The sequence below is a fragment of the Neoarius graeffei genome, chromosome 10 (assembly GCF_027579695.1).
Source record: "Neoarius graeffei isolate fNeoGra1 chromosome 10, fNeoGra1.pri, whole genome shotgun sequence".
Taxonomy (NCBI): domain Eukaryota; kingdom Metazoa; phylum Chordata; class Actinopteri; order Siluriformes; family Ariidae; genus Neoarius; species Neoarius graeffei.
The window spans coordinates 78,870,357-78,892,752 of NC_083578.1; the positions used below are offsets into that span (position 1 = coordinate 78,870,357).

The window sequence follows — 22,396 nt, forward strand, 5'->3', positions numbered from 1 at the left end:
TCAGACAACTTCTTTGATTTCTTCTAACTTAACAGATGCTATCCAATAAATAGTGAGAAATCAAAACTTCCTATTTAGACACACACAAACACACACACACGAGCATGACTATGGTCAGAATGATTTTTTCTTCATTGGTTTTCAGGATCTTGCACAATTTGTGGCTCACTGAGGGCATACTGGACAATTTCACCAAACCCACAGCAATAATAAAAGAAGAAGTGTTCCAAGTGGTTTCAGTCAGCAGACAATGCACAATGGATTTCTATTTTTTTTTCCTCAGCTAAAATCAATAATATGTAAATGATATATTTAAATGTACAACGCACTGGCATGTAAATTATTCCTGAGAACCACAAAAAGTGGTTGTTCAATATTATCCATATATGTAACAGTTATTCCACAAAATCAAGTTTACATCAGCTGATAGCTGACGAGGCACGAAGTGCTGAGTCGGCTATAAGCCATGTCCAATGAGATTGAGTGGAATAACTGTTTTATTCTATCCACATTCACTGGATTTTGAAAAACAGAGCATTTGTATTTTTATTTTTTGCAAATTTGATCAATTAAAACTTTATACAAAATGTTCAACAAAATCATTTCTGCTTAGAATGTAAATAAACCAGCAAAATGACAGTCGCAATTTGTGAAAAATGCTATAATAATAATTGTTGAAAAATTAAAAAAAAAGATACATTCTTACTCTCAAGTATTTTTATTTAATATTTTGTTGCTTTTTTTGGGGGGGTTGTTTTATAAGTATAACTTTTATTTCGTCCTCGGCTGGTTCAGCAACACGCTCCGCCATTTTGTTTTTCTCTACTCATGGGATATGAGTTGATATCCTTGTAGTAGAGTAGCCAATCAGAGCGTGCAATTGCTCATATTCAGTCAATGTGGATATACTGTGTGTGTATATTACTGTGCAAAAGTCTTTGACATCCTATTTTTTTTCATACAAACTTTGTTATAGATTTCTGTTTTATGACTTCGACATTATCAAGTCAGTACAAAAACATTTTAGAGTCCAAACGTTCGTTTTCCAGCACAAAATTAAATGTTACAGAAAAAAAAATTGGATCTGAGCAGCATATTATATAAGAAAGCACTTTTCAGATTACAAAAGAAAACATAATGAAGGCTACTGGGTTTTGGTGCAAAATGAAGACGCAGGGTACATTTTGGTGCAAAATGTACCCCGCCTTTCGCCCGTAGTCAGCTGGGATAGGCTCCAGCTTGCCTGCGACCCTGTAGAACAGGATAAAGCGGCTAGAGATAATGAGATGAGGTCATCTCACACCAAACATTGACTTTGTTTCATTTGTTATGACTTACTGTTTATAGTATTTTTTTATGTTGCTGAATATATATCATGTATATAATATCTACAGTATAATATACTGTATTTATATAGCATTTTTTTACTTCATGACAAAGTTTAAAGCAGAAACAAACTACTGTATATCACCAAAATATACTGAAACAGCAAAGTGCACAAATGTGTTTGAGTTACAGTAATCCACTCAATTCACCATCTTTTATAAGAGATTTTTCTTCATTCAAAGACATGAAAGTGCTTTTACAAGTTTCCCTGACTGCAGTAAGGCTAACTCTCAGCAATGGTGAAGGTGCGTCCAGTTCTGAAATAGTTCTCAATTTCCTCCAGCGTTCGCCCTTTTGTTTCAGGCACACACTTGGCTGTGAATATGATGTTCACCACGCAGATTACGCTGAAGAACAGAAATGGTGCGAAGAGTCCATATAAATCCTGTGAGGGAGGAAAAAAAGGGTTAAAGGGAGAACTGGATCTTATTCTTTGCCCAATACTGGAAAGTACATCCTATGACACATTATGTAACAGCACATCTCTTCTCGGCTTGGGAATGTTTCACATTGGGTGATTGCGGCAGTCATGTGGAATTGAGAAATGTCCAACCCTGATTCAGTTCACTATATTTGATGCTACAGTGGTGCTTGAAAGTTTGTGAACCCTTTAGAATTTTCCATATTTCTGCATAAATATGACGGAAAACATCAGATTTTCACACAAGTAGATAAAGAGAACCCAGTTAAACAAATGTGACAAAAATATTATACTTGGTCATTTATTTATTGAGGAAAATTATCCAATATTACATATCTGTGAGTGGCAAAAGTATGTGAACCTTTGCTTTCAGTATCTGGTGTGACTCCCTTGTGCAGCAATAATTGCAACTAAACGTTTCCAGTAACTCTTGATCAGTCCTGCACACCAGCTTGGAGGAATTTTAGCCCATTCCTCCATACAGAACAGCTTCAACTCTGGGATGTTGGTGGGTTTCCTCACATGAACTGCTCACTTCAGGTCCTTCCACAGCATTTCAATTGGATTAAGGTCAGGTACTTTGACTTAGCCATTCCAAAACATTAACTTTGTTCTTCTTTAACCATTCTTTGGTAGAACGACTTGTGTGCTTAGGGTCGTTGTCTTGCTGCATGACCCACCTTCTCTTGAGATTCACTTCATGGACAGATGTCCTGTCGTTTTCCTTTAGAATTTGCTGGTATAATTCAGAATTCCTTGTTCCATCAATGATGGCAAGCCATCCTGGCCCAGATGCAGCAAAACAGGCCCAAACCATGATACTACCACCACCATGTTTCACAGATGGGATAAGGTTCTTATGCTGGAATGCAGTGTTTTCCTTTCTCCAAACATAACACTTCTCATTTAAACCAAAAAGTTCTATTTTGGTCTCATCCATCCACAAAACATTTTTCCAATAGCCTTCTGGCTTGTCCACATGATCTTTAGCAAACTGCAGACGAGAAGCAATGTTCTTTTTGGAGACCAGTGGCTTTCTCCTTGCAAGCCTGCCATGCACACCATTGTTGTTCAGTGTTCTCCTGATGGTGGACTCATGAACATTAACATTAGCCAATGTGAGAGAGGCCTTCAGTTGCTTAGAAGTTACCTTGGGGTCCTTTGTGACCTCACCGGCTATTACATGCCTTGCTCTTGGAGTAATCTTTGTTGGTCAACCACTCCTGAGGAGAGTAACAATGGTCTTGAGTTTCCTCTATTTGTACACAATCTGTCTGACTGTGGATTGGTGGAGTCCAAACTCTTTAGAGATGGTTTTGTAACCTTTTCCAGCCTGATGAGCATCAACAACGCTTTTTCTGAGGTCCTCAGAAATCTCCTTTTTTTCGTGCCATGATACACTTCCACAAACATGTGTTGTGAAGATCAAACTTTGATAGATCCCTGTTCTTTAAATAAAACAGGGTGCCCACTCACACCTGATTGTCATCCCATTGATTGAAAACGCCTGACTCTAATTTCACCTTCAAATTAACTGCTAATCCTAGAGGTTCACATACTTTTGCCACTGACAGATATGTAATATTGAATCATTTTCCTCAATAAATAAATGACCAAGTGTAATATTTTTGTCTCATTTGTTTAACTGGGTTCTCTTTATCTACTTTTAGGACTTGTGTGAAAATCTGATGTTGTTTTAGGTCATATTTATGCAGAAATATAGAAAATTCTAAAAGGTTCACAAACTTTCAAGCACCACTGTAAATATCATTCTATTTCAGTGGCAGGGGGGCACCCCCCCAAATTATGTTGGAGGGGCTGCGACCCTCAAGTTATGATGGGACTCCTTTGACTATTTACAAGGAATAAAAGGAGAGAGTAGTGTGAATAAACAGCCCACTGCACGCCTTTGTTTTCTCTTATTAAATACCGCTGCGTCCCTTCATCCTGGCACCCCAGCAGCATCTGCAACATCTGAAAGAGCTTTCTCCACCTTGAAAAGGGTGCTGACATACAGTACCTTCGGTCTTCAGTGACTGAACAACAACTTAACAACTGTACACTGCTACAAGTATATAAAGATATCGTGGACACCATGGACTTGACCCCTATTGCTGCTGCCTTCTTGTCGTTCAATGACGAGAGAATGCGCTACGTTGGTTCCTTCAATTAAGCAAAGTACATATGAACGTTGTATGTGTATTTATTCATATGTAAAAACAGTAGAAAGTACCAAACCTATGGTAAGAGGGTGTTATCCTCTCAATGATACTACATAGACATAATTACGTTACAGTATTGTTGGTTCTATTTTATATAGAAAAAAATACATGGACAAAATGTACTCTAATAGAGACATTAAACTTAGCTTTACTCCACCAAAATTTGCCTCTCAAAATGCAGGAAATAGCATTTTAGAGGGTTATAATTTCCAAAATTTCCCAGGGACCCCCCCTAGATTTGGCACGCCTTCGGTGCATTACACGTTGCCCCCATCCAAAACATCCTGCCGCTACCTCTGTATTTAGTAGTTTTAATTTTTCTCCTTGCTTCATTAACCATAAAAAAAGTCTCATGGAATTTACCACTGTATGCATGAAGACAAGTATCAGCACAAAAGCCGTGGCCCAGCTGACCCCCACACACAGGCCTGAAGCAATGCCGCGTGCTGATGTTGGCAAGATCTCAGACATCAGCAGCCATGTGATCGGACCCCAGCCCATTGCATAACCTGCTCAGAAAACAAAACAATCAATAAGAATAACAGGAACTAAATTGTTTTGTGGATGTTTTACAACAATAATTATTCTATCCACGTTCACTGGATATGAGCAATCGCGCACTCTAATTGGCTACTCTACTACTAGGATATTAGCTCATATACCGTACCGTGAGTAGAGAAAAATAAAATGGCGGCGCGTGTTGCTGAACCAACCGAGGATGAAATAAAAACTCTACTCGAAAACAAAACCCAAAAAAATAAAAAAGCAACAAAATATGGAATGAAAGTATTTGATGGTAAGAATGTATCTTTTTTATTTTTCAAGAATTATTACAGCATTTTTCACAAATTGCTCCTGTCATTTCACTGGTTTGTTTACGTTCTTCGTCTTCAAGCATTAAAATTTGTTGAATTTTTTTAGACTAGACCAAAAGCTCAAAGAAAAATAAAATTAGAGTATTTTACTATGCATGTATGCAATTTGTCATGTGTCCACTATGTGGAAATTATTTTGTTGGATGTTTTGTATAAAGTTTTTATCTATTGAATTTGCAAAAAATAAAAATGCAATATTTCTCAAAATCCAGTGAATGTGCATATAATATAACAATTATTCCACTCAATCTTGTCGTACATGGCTTATAGCCAACTCAGTGCTATGTGCCTCATCAGCCATCAGCTCATGTACGACTCAGTTTCGTGGAATGACTATTAAACATAACGATAAGAAAAAGACATCAACTTTAACAAATAAAAAAAACCTTACAATCGTTTGAAAGCTGCTGTGATTTCAGAGGAATAAAACACTTTGGGACATGCTGTTATCCACAACCCTGTCATTGATTGTTTTCCTTTAACACCATGCCACATAATGTTTTATTCCTTATTTATACAGCACCTTTATTGCATGGAAATGCAAGTATGCATTAAAGGCTTAAAAGAATAACCAAAAACTGCATGATAATGATGGGATAAAAAGAACAAGTAAGATATGTGTTGTGTATATGAGGTTTGTTTTTTGGTTTTTGTGTTTTTGCACTTCCACGCATACTGTAGCTTATACTTCAAGTCCCACACAACTTTCTTCACAGCATTTTCAGATTTCGCTCAAAAAAATTCAGGGTCAGGTTTGTAGGAAAGGGGAAAGGAGCAAGACAGAAGAGCAGCAACCTTAAAGAAGAACTACATAAGCGGCCTGGTAAAGCTTTTCCTTCCATGCTAATCATATACATAAATCCTGCACTTTATATTTCTTGAAAGGAAATTAGAGCTGTGTTAAATCATCCATGGGCAGCACGGTGGTGTAGTGGTTAGCATTGTCACCTCACAGCAAGAAGGTCCTGGGTTCGAGCCCAGCAGCTGGTGAGGGCCTTTCTGTGTGGAGTTTGCATGTTCTCCCCGTGTCTGTGTGGGTTTCCTCCGGGTGCTCTGGTTTCCCCCACAGTCCAAAGACATGCAGGTTAGGTTAACTGGTGACTCTAAATTGACCATGAGTGTGAATGGTTGTTTGTGTCTATGTGTCAGGCCTGCGATAACCTGGCAACTTTTTCAGGGTGTACCCCACCTCTTGCCCATAGTCAGCTGGGATAGGCTCTGACTTGAGTGAAAAAATTGCCCGCAACCCTGTAGGACAGGATAAGCGGCTACAGATAATGGATGGATGGATGGATGGATGGATAAATCATCTGTTAAAAAAAAGACATTATTGTTCTTTCTCTTTGGTTTCACACGATCACTGAGCAGGCTGTTGTACAAACCAGTTCCTGCACACATTCTTTTCAGTAAAGCTTTAAATCCAAAGTGAAAACACATCAGCTGTGTAAGTAACACAAATGATACAGTCTAAAGTGTTGGTTATCCATCAGTATAATTTTGCAGGTCTTAAAAATTCTTCTGAAAAACTAATTTCTCCTCCATTCAAAGGCAGGAACTAGAATTTAAAAGTATGGACAAATGCTGATGTCTTCATGCATCAAAATGAAACCAGATCAAGACCACAATGTGGAAGCTGGCTGTCTCAGAAAGGCCAACCCACACTAAGAAACAATTGCTTATTCAGAAAGGGAATTAACCTGGCAAAAACATAACCACACAACAAAAAGTACATTCTGCTGTTTCTGCTGCACATAAACTAACATAAGCTTACATCTTCTTCTTCTTTGTCCAGCATTATTGCCAGATAGGGTCCACATGGATTCTACTGATCCACATATATTAATTAGAGCATAGTTTTACACTGGCTGTCCTTCCTGTCACAACTCTCCCATTTCTGGGCTTGGGAACCAACCATGCACACCTATGGGTAATTTAGAGTAGCCAATTAGCCTAACTGCATGTCTTTGGACTGTGGGAGGAAACCCACACAGACACCATGTAAACTCCACACAGAAAGGCCCCCGTCAGTCAATGGGCTCAAACCTAGAACCTTCTTGCTGTGAGGCGACAATGCTAACCACTAGACCACCATGCCACCCTAAAATGAGCTTACATGTTAAACTATACGGGTGGCATGGTGGTGTAGTGGTTAGCTACAGGGAGCTACAAGCTACAAGGCGGAGGTTTCCTTCACAGTCCAAAGACATGCAGGTTAGGTTAATTGGTGGCTCTAAATTGACTGTAGGTGTGAAAGTGAGTGTGAATGGTTGTTTGTCTCTGTGTCAGTCATGTGATGATCTGGTGACTTGTCCAGGGTGTACCCCACCTCTCGCCCATAGTCAGCTGGGATAGGCTCCAGCTTGCCCGCAACCCTGCACAGGATAAGCGGTTACAGATAATGGATGGATGGATGTTAAACTATAATGTGTAGTTACTTTAGAATTTATATCATGCTTCAAAACTTCTTCAAAATGATGACATGATGAATGTGCTCATATCATTAATAAGTACAATTAAGTCCACAGTGTATGACATGAGCAACACCTTGTTAAATAATGTTCAAAATTGAGACTTGAACACATCCTATATTTATGCCAAGAGACCAAGCTTCAGTCGTATCGACATGCTGTATTTTAAGTTTTGCTCATTTAGTTGGACTTATGTTTAACCATTGATTAAATCAACATTAGTCAGGACAGGTGTATTTATCCATCCATCCATTATCTGTAGCCACTTATCCTGTTCTACAGAGTCACAGGCAAGCTGGACCCTATCCTAGCTGACTATGGGCGAGAGGTGGGGTACACCCTGGACAAGTCGCCAGATCATCGCAGGGCTGACACATAGAGACACACAACCATTCACACTCACACCTACGGTCAATTTAGAGCCACCAATTAACCTGACCTGCATGTCTTTGGACTGTGGGGGAAATCGGAGCACCTGGAGGAAACCCACGCAGACACGGGGAGAACATGCAAACTCCACACAGAAAGGCCCTTGTCGGCTGCCGGGCTCAAACCCAGGACCTTCTTGCTGTGAGGCAACAGTGCTAACCACTACACCACCATGCCGCCCCCAGGTGTATTTAGTTAACATGTAACTTACTTTGTCAATATGATTTATAAAGGCTAAGTTAACAATTATTACCTATGCCAAGTGCATCAGGGAAGATTAGGTTTGTTAGGGGAAGCCATGGCCAAATAGTTAAAGAAACAGCTTTGGGAACCCAAAGGTTGATGGCTCAGTTCCCTAAACCAGTAGGATTGGCTCAAGTGCCCTTGAGCAAGGCACCTAACCCCCAACTGCTCCAGCAAGAGTGGTGGTCTACCTTGTATCTGATTAGCCAAAGAAAAACTGATGATGTGATTATCAGTTTGGGTAAGAACTCAGCCATAATAATAAGAATGTTTGTTTGTCTGTTCCCAACATAACTCAAAAAGTAGTGAACAGATTTTGATGAAATTTGGAGGAAAGGTGAACCATGGGCCAAGGAACAATTGTTTGGATTTTAACCTTTTCAGACACAAGGAAAAATGCTATGGAACTTCATGCTATGAAACTTCATGTCTACAATTGTACACATTATATCCAAAGGGGTTAATGGAAATCCGCATATGTATGTGGAGTCAGCATCTAGATATACGGTATATGCATATCCAAGATTATTTTTGTCTTTTCCCAAAATAACTCAAAAACTGGTGAACATATTTTGATGAAATTTGGAGGAAAGGTGTGCCATGAGCCAAGGAACAATTGATTAGATTTTCATGCAACTCCAGATATGTATGTGGAGCCAAGGTTTTTTTTGGTTGTTTCCAACATAACTCAAAACATAGTGAACAGATTTGGATGAAATTTGGTGTATGGCTTTAGTATTATCCTAGGTTCAAGTGACTTGGTTTTAATGTTGATAAAATGCGGCTTGGTGGAGGTATGCACTCGACCGATGCCCTTCTAGTCGAGTAAGGAATAATACATGATAATCATCAGAGGTGTCAAGTAACGAAGTACAAATACTTCGTTACTTTACTTAAGTAGAAATTTTGGTACTTTCTACTTTACTGGAGTAATAATTTTTCAACCTACTTTTTATCTCTACTCGTTACATTTTCAAGCATTTACTTTTACTTCGTTACGTTTATAATAGTCTCGTTACTTGCATTTCATTCGGCTTGACACTTGCGACACTTTAAAAGGGAAAAAAAAATCAAATCCAGATCATTCGCATCACACCCAAAAAAAAAACAGAAACAACCCAATCAAGATAATTCACGCCATTAAATTTGAGTGTGGTTGGATGAGGAATATAATCAAAATGTCATTACGACACCCTATTGGTCTGTCTAAACTGCCACTCAGGGCGCTCCAAGCACACAGCAATCAGAGCTCTGACTTCGACACCGTTAGTAAATTGCGGGCTCTCGTCCGTTTGTCAGGAGTGGAATCCCCCCCACCCCACCCCCACGAACCATATGCGGCATTCTCTTTTCTGAGTCAGGTTAAGTTTACAAACGCAGTTATGGTATGTTGGTGGGTGTTAGTGAGTAAAGTGACAGGCCTTAGCTTAGTAAACGTTATATTAGCTTGTAGTGTGTCGGCATTCCAGCGGCCGCCCTTTCTCTCCTCGCCTGTGTTCAGCCTCGCATTGCTGGAACACAAACATTCTGTTGACTTCTCTCGGTGAGCCAGTAACTAGTAGGGATGAGAAAGTGTTTTTCTTGCATTTTAACTGGAACCTGCTGCCTCTACTGCACGTCCCATATGAAAAAGAAAAAAAACTGCAATTTATTGATAACTTACTTCTGAGGTATGAAGTTTTTCACCATTACAACACTTACAGACAACAAGTCATTATTACTTGTGCTCCATGAAACACATTTTAATGGGTCAGGAGAATGTACTGTATGTGGACTTCTAGGCTGTGCCTTTGTCCTTAATAGCATTTTTTCCTCTTTCATTACTTTTACTTTTGTACTTTAAAGTAGTTTAGAAATCAGTATACTTTTTACTTTTACTTGAGTAAAAAGCTTCAGTTGATACTTTTACTTCATGAAAAGTATTTCTAAACCATAGTATCTATACTTCTACTTGAGTAATAAATGGTAATACTTTTGACACCTCTGATAATCATGTGCACTATTAAAGGAAAATAACTGTCATCTTTGCCAATGCTAACCATTTCTTCATTGCATTTTTTAAAATCTGTTAATAGTTGCATTTGATAATATGGAACATTCTTAAAACAAGTTCCTGCGTTCACTTTCATTATGACAGTGATACACTGTTGTTCCCTCACTAGCCTCCTTTTATATCGATTGTAAATTTCATAAGGTAAAAACTGCAGCTTGTTTTGTCGTTATGAAATGAAATCATGAAGGTCAAAAGATTTTCTTGTATCAGAAAATTTGCATTTAGAGTTTTATCTCTGACTGTTGCAAAGTGCTGATGTTGGAGACTCCTTCGAAAAATACTAAATAAATTGATTAGAACAAGTGCATGAATATACGGTAAACCTTGCTGTCAGAGCTGTGATAAATCAACACCTTTTGACCGGTAAGAATTCCAAATTCAACAGGCCTTTGAACATTTCATTACACTGATTTAGCTAGAAATGATGATATCGCAAAAATTACTTCCATGTGTGGTATGTTGCTTGAAATATTCTGCAAGACTTTTAATAATATAAAACCGTGATATTGTGTTGTACGGTTGTCATAGTGTTTATTAAAATGTTTCATTTCTATTTCTTGATAAAAACAAAAGAATATGTATATAACTTTAAATTGACCACTTACCAAATATAATAAACATGATGCTGATGAGGGGGATAAATGTGCTGGAGCTTATGGTCTGACCTGCCATGACTCCATATGTATCTGCTGTAGACGGGACCTCAGCAGTAAAGTTCAGAGTAGGGCACGGCGTTTTGTAGGTGTATAAGGTCATTGTCAGTGTGGCCAGATACATTATAAATGCTGAAAATGTAAAGTGGACAATTTATCATTTTGGACAGTTAGTATCATATTTTGATAACTTTATTATCACTGATTTCTACAGCAACTGTATGGCAGAACTGCAACATTATACAGCAGGAACTGCTAAGCATCTAACAAACTATTCTATAGAACCAAACTTGTTGTGCAACACAAACCTGATGTGTAAAGCAAAGCTTTCCTGCCAGCTTTGTCCATTAAAGCAGCTGCGATTGCAACAGAGAGCAATCTAACAACTCCTACTAGTGCTGCATCGAGCTTGGGTGACTAGATAACATTAAGAAAATGTAACACAACAGCCTTAGACACATTCCATGACCAAATTCATACAACACTCAACACTGATTTAATACATGTTCAAAGCAACTCACCAGTGAAATGGCTGTTTTCTCAAAAATAGGCTGAAGATAAACCAAGATGGGTGTAATACCCGCCATCTGCTGGAGGAATCTCATGAACACAGAGATCAAGATTGGTTTGTAGAAGAAGGGACTTCGAAGATCTGACCACTGTAGACCAACCTGTTGGAAAGGTTAAAGTGGAAATTTAAAGTGGAACCAAAAAATGCTGACGGGTACAGCTACATAAAATTCCTCCCTTACCCAGGTCTGAATAATGAACATGACGAAATGATGACAACAGATGCATTTTAAATATTAGTGATTGGTATATGGCTTTAAACGAGACAGTTCACTGATCAGACCAGAGAAGAAAATAAAAAAATAATAATCTGTATGAACATCTGTGAAATCTTTTTCAGTGTGCTGCCTTCACATGAATGTACGTGACTGGCCACAACAATACAACAACCCACAAGAGAGGAGCTCTGACAGAAGCCACAAGGTTTTTTGTTTTTGCTTGTTTGTTTTTTAAGAAAACTGGAAATGCTAAACTACAGCCAGTTTTTTTTTAATACACTGTTCCATTGAGCTACAGTGTTTTTCAAATGCTCAGTCTGATCGTTCTATTACAGTACTTTGCTGGCTCCATCTGGACTACGATCAGCCAGTTGATGACTTCTGAAAAATCTCTTTATAGTAATGTCAGGTTTGGGCTTTTTGATGCAACAAAAGTCATGTTTCATAGTTTATCCATGCAAGTGTAATGCTTTACCTGTGAATTGACACTACGCTCAATTTGATTCAGTTCAGTAATGTAATTTGAATCAGGGCCCCTGAGCCACTTGAGGGCTCTGGAGGCCTCGTCCCGTTTTTGGTTGGTGATAAGGTAACGTGGGGAGTTTGGCATGAAGCACAGGAGGAACAGCATAATTAGAACAGGAACTTCCCCAGCGGCAGCCAGCCACCGCCATGGCAGAACCAAGCCTGTGGGGGAAGAAAGGAAAGTCCATGTAGACATGTGGCCAGATGGATTTCTAAAATAAAACTTACAGTATGAATTCGACTTGTGTTGCTAACAACAAAGACAACTCTGAGTGAAACATGAGTGAAATGAGAAAAGGCAAAAAGTCTGTCACTTACCCAGAAGGTAAAGTGCCAGACTTCCAAAGACAGCCATTATCTGTGGACCAGATCCCAGGGCTCCTCTGACACCTGGATGTGAAACCTCTGATATGTAGACCTGTCAGAGTAAAGCATAAGGAAATGAAGGCCTATGATTCAAAAATACTCCCAAATAAAGGTGTCAATCAGAGTTCAGGTGTCATTAAGGCTTGTAGTACTCGAGTCCAGGACTCCGACTTGTGCCCTAATTTTACAGACTCGTGACTTGACTTAGACATGAGCACTGATGACTTGGACTCAGACTTGGACTCGTGCATTAACTGCATTCGGACTTGTCAATTGGAGACGAGGACTTGGATTTTTTCTTAATTTTAGTTCCATGGTGTCAGAATCAGACCTGGTTTTGGGTTTTTTTCTTAGATGAAACATGCATGTGTAACATTTTGAAATGCACATAAGTGCCAACAGATGGTGGTGTAGTGGTTAGCACTGTTGCCTCACAACAAGAAGGTCCTAGGTTCAAGCCCAGCAGCCAACGAGGGCCTTTCTGTGTGGAGTTTGCATGTTCTCCCTGTGTCTGCGTGGGTTTCCTCCAGGTGCTCCGGTTTCCTCCAAAGGCATGCAGGTTAGGCTAATTGGTGGCTCTAAATTGACCGTGAATGGTGTGTGTCTCTATGTGTCAGCCCTGCGATGACCTGGCGACTTGTCCAGAGTGTACCCCACCTCTTGCCCATAGTCAGCTGGGATAGGCTCCAGCTTGCCTGTGACCCTGCACAGGATAAGCGGCTACAGATAATGGACGGACAAATGCCAACAGTACAACAAACCAAACCCAAGTTCCCTGCCATGTAGCTCCATAGTGTCAGAATCAAAGATTTTGTTTTTGAGATGCCTCATGTTTGGGTAACATGCACACAAGTGCATTTGTTACAATAAAGCACGTGAGAGTGTTCTGTTTATGAGAGTGCCACCAGCCTTTTCCTAAATATTCCTGATAGAAGACATCTTTTTTTGTGTGAATTTATTGTAGACGATGGTATGGAGTATACATCTTCACACTACTCAAAGCTATCAATGTGTTTCAGAGAGTATGCGTGTGTGTGTGTGACAGCTGTGTCATTTGTCGGATCAATAGTGGACTCGACTCGGACTCGACTCGAAATTTTCTTTAATGACTGGGACTCGAGACTGGACTCGGACTCGAGGTTTAGTGTCTTGACTACAACACTGGTGTTGTTCTATCTTTGACGTTATGTGCCAATCACAGCCACAGAGAGGATGGAAATCTATCGATTTATATATACGTTCATTGTATTACCTGAGTTACAGCTTATTTTTTTATGATTAAAGCACATTTACTTTTGTTGTAGTGCAATAAAAAAAGAGCTACAACAGTTCCACTACATTTTCCATAACACTGTTGAGCTAAAAAAAAAATTTACTGGGTGAAAAGCAATGCAAACTTCGAAAACATGACACAATCCACTTTTTTATTGAGCATATTTTCTGTTTCTTAAATTTCTCTGTTTTAATCCACTCCTCTCTCCCTAACTCAGATTTGTGCAGTGGTTTGCATCAGTATTCACCCCCTTGAACCTTTCCGCAAGTTGTAGTGGTACAACCTGAAATTAAAATAAACTCATTTTTTTATCGTTGGGATTTTTACCATTTAATTTACAGAACATTTCTAAATTGAAGGTGCACAAGGTTTAAACAATACTTTTTTTAAAAAAAACCTGACATTTGCTAGTTGCATAAGTATTCACCCTCTTGGGTCCATGCTTCGTAGTACTTAGTAATATTTAGGTAGAACCACCCTTGACTACAGTTATAACTTCAAGTTTTCTTTCTCTGTTTCCTTTGCATGTATAGATTCTCATATTTTGCCCATTCATCCAGGCAGAATTACTCAAGCTCCATCAGATTATTAAGACTTTTGCAAGGCACTATATGACAAAATTCAATATGGAGTCTCTGTGGGGGACGCCATTGCCTAATGGTTACAGAAGCAGCTTTGGGACTAAAAGATTGCCAGTTTGAGTCCCTGGACCAGCAGGATGGCTGAAGTGCCCTTGAGTAAGACACCTAACTCCCAAGTGCTCTACAGGCTACTCTGGGTATGTTGTATACCTCTCTGGGTAAGATCGTCTGCTAAATGCCATTAATATAATATCATGTAATGTTTTTCAAATATACACACACACAGGAATTTGAGACATGAAATCTGATTCAGCATGTCTGGGAATACCTACAGGAATGGAACTGGCTGTAATGCCACCAGCGATGCCTGTGAGCAATCTGCCCAGGAGAAGCAACCACACTTCATGCGCTGCCGTCATCATGAGAAACCCTGCCGTGGAGGGAATTACAGATATCATGATGCTGTGTTTCCTTCCAATTTTGTCATTCATCACCATGGCGCTCAACCCTCCTACGATAGCTCCAATCGCAAAAATAGACTAGTCAACAAATAGAACAGAACCAGAGTCAAATTTATTGGACAAGTAGACACACCTGTACAAAAACTGAATTTTAGTTAGATCTGGAGCTAAAATCAAGAGAAAAATATTGAGAGAAGATAACCAACTTTATCAGATACAGTACCAGGTTCATTTACATTACTTATTGATTCATTCTCAATTCAATTCAGGATAAAAACGTGATGTTCAGTAAGAAACAAACAAACAATCTGATCTTACGCCAAACCAGGAAATAATATGAGTATCCATGTGCAAATTTGGATCTTTCTCCTGTTGAAGCTGTGGAATCACCGCGGAGGGAAGTACCATGGCATATCCGAAAATGAAATTGCCCAAAACAGCCGAAAAGGCTGCAACAAAGAGCCAGGTATTTCTATTGGAAAACAAGTTTGCAACACAAATTAAATGTTAGATATTAAATGTCCCTGACAAATCAACAGGATATTAGTTATACAAAGAGAAGTGTAAAATAAATAGAGGATATTACACGGTGGCATGAAGATATGAAGTTCATCTTCGAGTGGTGAACATATTCACAAGTGAGAGAAGCAAACGAACAAAAATATTTTCAACATGAGAAGATAAACTTCATATCTTAGCGCAACCGTGTAATGTTCTTTATATTATATCGACACATCCACAAAAACACAATACGGAAATTAATCAAAAGAATTTTAATTTTGAACCGGTTCGCCATTTTGACAACATGCATCTAGTCAGCAGGAAAACACTGGGAGTGATGTCATCGGAGTGAAATATAGGGAATTATTATACATACAGGACACTTTTTCGATGGAATAAAAACGTGTTCTATTCCCTTCTAGCGGGTTTCATTCATTTGGTTTGATAGCATGCAATATTGTTAGCATATCGCTTATCCTACGTGTGTTACGTCACTCTACCCAATGGAGAATGAGTGTTGAATATGGTTTACGATATTGCATGGTTGTCAAGACAACATGATGTCACACATCGGAGCTGATAAGAATAATCAGTAAGAAAGTTTTCTGTTGCACATATTGGTGTCATTCCCCCTGTCTTTTACTTTTTGTAAAATCTATAATTGTTCCGTCGAATGTGTATGTATAATAATAATAATAATAATAATAATAATAATAATAATAATGGCCGGTTTTTTGTTGTGGTCTATCAGATATATTCCATTCAGCTAGCATGATACTGAACTCTTTTTTTGACTCGTTCAATATCATGCTAGCTGAATGGAATATATCTGATATACCACTCAATGCCAGCCAATATTATTTAAATATGTCACTCAGATTCGTGATGTATTTTGTATGAAAATGTGAGTTTTTCAACATGAGAAAAACACAGTGGTGTAGTGGTTAGCACTGTCGCCTCACAGCAAGAAGGTTCTGAGTTCGAGCCCAGTAGCTGATGGGGGCCTTTCTGTGTGGAGTTAGCATGTTCTCCCTGTGTCTGTGAGTTTCCTCTGGGTGCTCTGGTTTCCTCCAAAGACAGGTCGATTGACTACTCTAAATTGCCCATAGGTGTGTATATGTACCTGCCACCAGATGCGGGTTTGGGTCTCTCTGGTGTGCTATAATCACCCAAGAGAATTCAAGGAAGCTAGTTGACAGCTTCCCCCTCAACTATGAGGATAGCAGCAGACAATGTGAAAGGTCACTAATAGTAGATCTAGTTAAAAATCAAGTTTGCTTTTTCTTTTTTTTTTAAGTCATTCCACCATAGAGTATATGCCATATATACTGGAGCAAAATATTATTTCTTCTAGACCAGATGCAACATCACTGTGTGGTATGGCGGCTATACTACATCCTGCCGGAAGACCCTGTAACGCATAGTGAGAGCAGCTGAGAAGATCATCGGTGTCCCCCTACCCTCCCTTCAGGATATTTACAACACATGCCTGGCCCACAGAGCACTCAGCATTGCGGGCGACTCCACCCATCCCTGGTTTGAAGAAGCCAACAGGACAACATCATCTGCAAAAAGCAGAGATGAAATCCTGTGGTTCCCAAACAGGATTCCTTCCGGCCCCTGGCTGCGCCTAGAAATTCTGTCCATAAAAATTATGAACAGAACCGGTGGCAAAGGGCAGCCCTGCCGGAGTCCAACATGCACTGGGAACAGGTCTGACTTACTGCCGGCAATGCGAACCAGACTCTTGCTCCATTCGTACATGGACTGGACAGCCCTTAGCAAAGAGCCCCGAACCCCATACTCCCGAAGCACCCCCCACAGAATACCACGGGGGACACGGTCGAATGCCTTCTCCAGATCCACAAAGCACATGTGGACTGGTTGGGCAAACTCCCATGAACCCTCGAGCACCCTATGAAGGGTATAGAGCTGGTCCAGTGTTCCGCGACCAGGACGAAAACTGCATTGTTCCTCCTGGATCCGAGGTTCAACTATCAGTCGAATTCTCCTCTCCAGTACCCTGGAGTAAACCTTCCCTGGGAGGCTGAGAAGTGTGATTCCCCTATAATTGGAGCACACTCTCTGGTCCCCTTTCTTAAAAAGAGGGACCACCACCCCAGTCTACCACTCCAGAGGCACTGTCCCCGACCGCCACGCGATGTTGCAGAAGCGTGTCAACCAAGACAGCCCCACAACATCCAGAGACTTGAGATACTCAGGGCAGATCTCATCCACCCCCGGTGCCTTGCCACCGAGTAGCATGCAAACCACCTCAGTGACTTCGGCTTGGGTAATGGACGAGTCCACCTCTGAGTCGTCAGCCTCAGTCTCCTCAATGGAAGACATGATGGTGGGATTGAGGAGATCCTCAAAGTATTCCTTCCACCGCCCGACAATGTCCCCAGTCGAGGTCAACAGCTCCCCACCCGCACTGTAAACAGTGTTGGCAGAGTACTGCTTCCCCCTCCTGAAGCGCCAGACGGTTTGCCAGAATTTCTTCGAGGTCGACCGATAGTCCTTCTCCATGGCCTCCCCGAACTCCTCCCAGGCCGGTTTGCTGGCGCTGTGGGGAGCTGGGCCACCTCCAACACCAGTGCTCGGCGATGGAAGTGGGCGCAGTGGTTCGGATCCCTGACGCACCAGGAGCTGCCCTCGATCGGGCCGGAGTGTATCGCATACCGGTGAGTATCCAAGGGGATACATATCAGGCTTTAGTGGACTCTGGCTGTAATCAGACCTCAATTCACCAAAGCCTGGTGCAAGACGAGGCACTGGGGGGAGCACAGGGGGTGAAGGTGTTGTGTGTGCACAGGGATGTTCACAGCTACCCTTTAGTGTCAGTCCACATTCTTTTCCGAGGGGAAAAATTTAGAGTAAAGGCGGCAGTTAATCCTCGCCTCACCCACTCGATAATTTTGGGGACTGATTGGCTGGGATTCGGGGAGTTAATGAGCCATCTAGTGAAGAGTGGGTCCTGCCGTAATTCAGCAGGGGGAGGTCCTGGCATCGCTTTGGTGGGAGCAGTTGTCACAGAGCCGTCTACGTCATCTCCGCATCAGAGTGAGGAGCAGCAGGCTCCTCCTCCCTCTCTCAGGGAATCCCTTGGGGATTTCCCGTTAGAGCAATCGTGAGATGAGTCTCTGTGGCATGCGTTTGACCAAGTGAGAGTAATCGATGGTCAAATGCTCCAGCCGAACACCACCCCATCCTTCCCCTATTTTTCTATTATGAAGGCTAGGTTATACCGAGTGACTCAGGACACTCAGATTAAAGAGCAAGTCACACAGCTTTTGATTCGAAAGAGCCGCTGGGAATTGGTATTCCAGGCGGCTCACTTTAATCCTATGGCTGGACACTTAGGGCAGGATAAAACACTAGCCCGACTAATGGCCCAGTTCTATTGGCCAGGGATTCGCGGCGATGTCCGTAGGTGGTGTATGGCGTGCCGCGAATGCCAGTTAGTAAATCCGGCGGCCATTCCAAAAGCGCCTTTGTGCCTTCTCCCATTAATTGAGACCCCGTTCGAAAGAATTGGGATGGATCTCGTCGGGCCATTAGATCAGTCAACATAAGGGTACTGCTTTATTTTAGTTCTGGTGGACTATGCAACGTGATACCCAGAAGCAGTGCCTCTTTGCAATATCTCAGCATGCGGTATTGCGGAAGCGCTCTTCCGCATCATCTCCCGAGTTGGAATCCCGAAAGAGATTCTGACTGACCAAGGCACCTCGTTTATGTCACATACACTGAATGAACTGTATGGGTTATTAGGTATTAAGCCGATCTGCACCAGTGTTTATCACCCACAAACAGACGGTTTAGTTGAACGGTTTAATCGCACCCTCAAATATATATTTAAAAAATTCGTAAGTGAGGACGCACGTAATTGGAATAAATGGCTTGAACCCTTGTTATTTGCAGTGTGAGAGGTCCCCCAAGCCTCCACAGGGTTCTCCCCATTCTAATTGTTATATGGGCGTAAGCCGTGCGGCATTCTAGATGTGCTGCGAGAAAATTGGGAGGAGGGACCTTCGCCTAGTAAAAATCAAATTCAATACGTTATGGACCTGCACGCAAAACTCCACACACTCACACACCTAACCCAGGAGAATTTGCGGCAGGCCCAAGAACGGCAAATCCGCCTGTACAACAGGGGTACGCGCCTTAGGGAGTTCGCACCGGGAGATAAAGTTCTCGTACTGTTGCCCACATCGAGCTCCAAATTAATCGTCAAGTGGCAAGGACCCTTTGAGGTCACATGCCGAATTGGGGATGTCGACTACGAGGTGAGGCGAACAGACAGGGGTGGGGCGCTGCAGGTTTACCACCTCAATCTGCTCAAACTCTGGAATGAGGAGGTCCCTGTGGCATTGGTGTCAGTGGTTCCGGAGAAGGCGGAGCTGGGGCCGGAGGTTCAAAAGGGAACATTGGCGTCGCGTACCTCTCCGGTCCCCTGTGGAGACCACCTCTCCCCGACCCAACTCGCAGAGGTCGCCCAGTTGCAGACCAAGTTTTCGAACGTGTTCTTGCCCCTGCCCGGCCGCACCGACCTCATAGAGCACCACATTGAGATGCCCCCAGGGGTGGTAGTGCGCAGCCGCCCTTACAGGCTACCCGAACACAAGAAAAAAGTGGTTCGGGAAGAACTCGAGGCCATGCTCGAAATGGGCATCGTCAAGGAGTCCCACAGTGACTGGAGCAGCCCAGTGGTCTTGGTACCCAAGACTGACAGGTCGGTCCGGTTCTGTGCAGACTATAGAAAAGTCAATGCGGTGTCTAAATTCAACGTGTACCCAATGCCTCGTATTGATGAGCTGCTCGATCGACTAGACACGGCTCGCTTTTACTTGACACTGGATTTGACAAAGGGTTATTGGCAGATCCCCTTGACTCCATTATCCCGAGAAAAAAATGGCCTTTTCCACACCGTTTGGCTGACACCAGTTTGTCACACTTCCTTTTGGACTGTTTGGGGTGCCCGCTACGTTCCAGCGACTGATGGATAGGGTCCTCCACCCCCACACCACCTATGCAGCTGCGTACCTAGACGATATCATTATTTATAGTAATGACTGGCCGTGGCACCTACAACACCTGAGGGCCATGCTTAGGTCGCTCAGGCAGGCGGGTCTCACAGCCAACCTGAAGAAGTGCGTGATTGGGCGGGTGGAAGTATGGTATCTGGGCTTCCACTTGGGCAACGGGCAGGTGCGTCCCCAAATTAACAAGACAGCAGCAATTGCGGCCTGCCCGAGGCCCAAGACCAAAAAGGGGGTGAGACAGTTCCTGGGGCTGGCTGGCTACTATCGTAGGTTTATACCTAATTATTCGGACGTCACCAGCCCACTGACTGATCTCACTCAAAAGGGGGCACCAGATCCGGTCCAGTGGACGGAGCAATGCCAGCGGGTTTTCTCTGAGGTGAAGGCTGCACTGTGCGGGGGGCCACTGTTACACTCCCCTGACTTTTCTCTCCCCTTTACGTTGCAGATGGACGCGTCGGACAGAGAGCTGGGGGCCGTTCTGTCCCAGGAGGTGGAGAGGGAGGACCGCCCCATCCTGTACATAGGCAGGAAGCTGTCGGTGCGTGAGGGGCGCTACAGCACCATAGAAAAGGAGTGCCTCGCGATCAAGTGGGCGGTCCTCGCCCACCGCTACTACCTCCTGGGGCGCTCTTTCACCCTCTGTTCAGACCATGCACCCCTCCAGTGGCTCCACCGCATGAAGGATGCCAACGCGTGGATCACCCGTTGGTATCTGGCATTCCAGCCCTTTAATTTCAAGGTGGTCCACAGGCTGGGGGCGCAGATGGTCGTGGCGGACTTCCTCTCCCATCGGGGGGGGGGGGGGGGGGGGAGTCAGCTGCAGGCCGGACGGCTGCCCGGCCTGAGTCGGGCGGTGGGGATATGTGGCAGCAGGGGCGTGGTCAAGCGTCGGTCTGTGACTGGAGGGCAGAGTCAGGGAAGGTAAGTGGCAGAATCACTGCACCTAATGTTGGTTAATCTGTGTTTATGTGTCTTCCCCAGTGACCGCGCCCTATATAAGGAGAGAGAGAGCAGAGGAAGGAAGCTCCCTCCCAACCACAACACATGTGTGTAGAGTGTGTGATAGTCTGAGTGAGTAAAAGCTGAAAAGCTAAAATAAGTGGAATAAAAGAGTTTCATTGTGGAACTTAACCCTGGCCTGCCGTCTTTCTGTGCTCCACCCATACAAACTGCTACATATATATATTTTTAAAGTTTATATCTTTTACCTATATTTTATATTTCATGTTTATTACTGTTTGCACCGCGGATAAGAAGGAAACGCAATTTCAATTCTCTGTATGTCCTGCACATATGGCATTATTGATAATAAAGTTGACTTGAACTTGAACATACAGTATGACAATGTACTAGACTGGGACTGCATAGACAACATTATGAAATGAGTGCAAAGTATACTATAATACAGAGTAATATGTACACAGAACAATAAATCATTTTGGACAGCAGTAAATAAACATGACAGTACATATGTAGATAAACTTATGGGCAAGAAACACTCAGGACAGTCCACACTAGACAAAAGAAACCAGTTTAAACAATTGTCGATAAATCGTAGAGGTTATACTGTCAAAGAATTTGCATAGAAAAAGTGGAGAAAATAAAGAGAGAGAGAGAGAGAGAGAGAGAGAGAGAGAGAGAATTTTACCTTATGTTTTTCTGTTTATTTTTTTTATTCCTTAGTAATGGAGTTGATTCACTGTCTTGTGATGCCATTGCTTCCTCTGTGTCCTCACTATCTGACTAGCTCCCTGTGTGACAGCTTCATGTTATACACAGAACTAAAGTGAAACCGAGACTGTGTTTGAAATCTCGGACTTTTTCATGTCAAGCAGGACAAGAGCAAGAGGAAGTAAGGAAGCAGTTTCCAAAATACAGATTAGGCGACTATGGTCTGTGTGTTTGATGTGAAGCAATTGGTGTGTTGCAACTTCATAAGACAGGATTATGTAGATGTTCTTTGGGTAAATACAGGAATAAGGTGACCGTGTGCAGCGATGCAGGACACATGCACAGTTGTGTGTCCGGCATGTTTGATGTCTCCAAGTGCTTCAACCAAAACAAAAACACAGATAAACATACAACTGGTCCTCTTTACGAATG

At 42.1% G+C, this 22,396-nt stretch overlaps 1 protein-coding gene across 2 annotated transcripts; it reads right to left on the bottom strand.

Annotated features, from left to right (window-relative positions):
• Positions 1-1,506: 1,506 nt before the first annotated feature.
• On the bottom strand, positions 1,507-22,073 carry LOC132893331 (solute carrier family 2, facilitated glucose transporter member 6-like). 2 transcript variants are annotated; one of them, XM_060932354.1, is made up of 10 exons: positions 21,942-22,073; positions 15,063-15,216; positions 14,616-14,822; positions 12,382-12,481; positions 12,014-12,225; positions 11,272-11,421; positions 11,059-11,167; positions 10,703-10,882; positions 4,393-4,538; positions 1,507-1,771 (listed from the first exon to the last, which is right to left on the bottom strand). In XM_060932354.1, the coding sequence occupies exons 1-10, from the start codon at positions 22,007-22,009 to the stop codon at positions 1,610-1,612; spliced, it is 1,488 nt and encodes a 495-aa protein (XP_060788337.1). In that variant the 5' UTR covers positions 22,010-22,073; the 3' UTR covers positions 1,507-1,609. The 2 variants fall into 2 exon arrangements, with proteins under 2 accessions (XP_060788337.1, XP_060788338.1); XM_060932355.1 differs by lacking the exon at positions 15,063-15,216 and having other exon boundaries at positions 14,616-14,713; positions 21,942-22,007.
• Between the last annotated feature and the right edge of the window lie 323 nt (positions 22,074-22,396).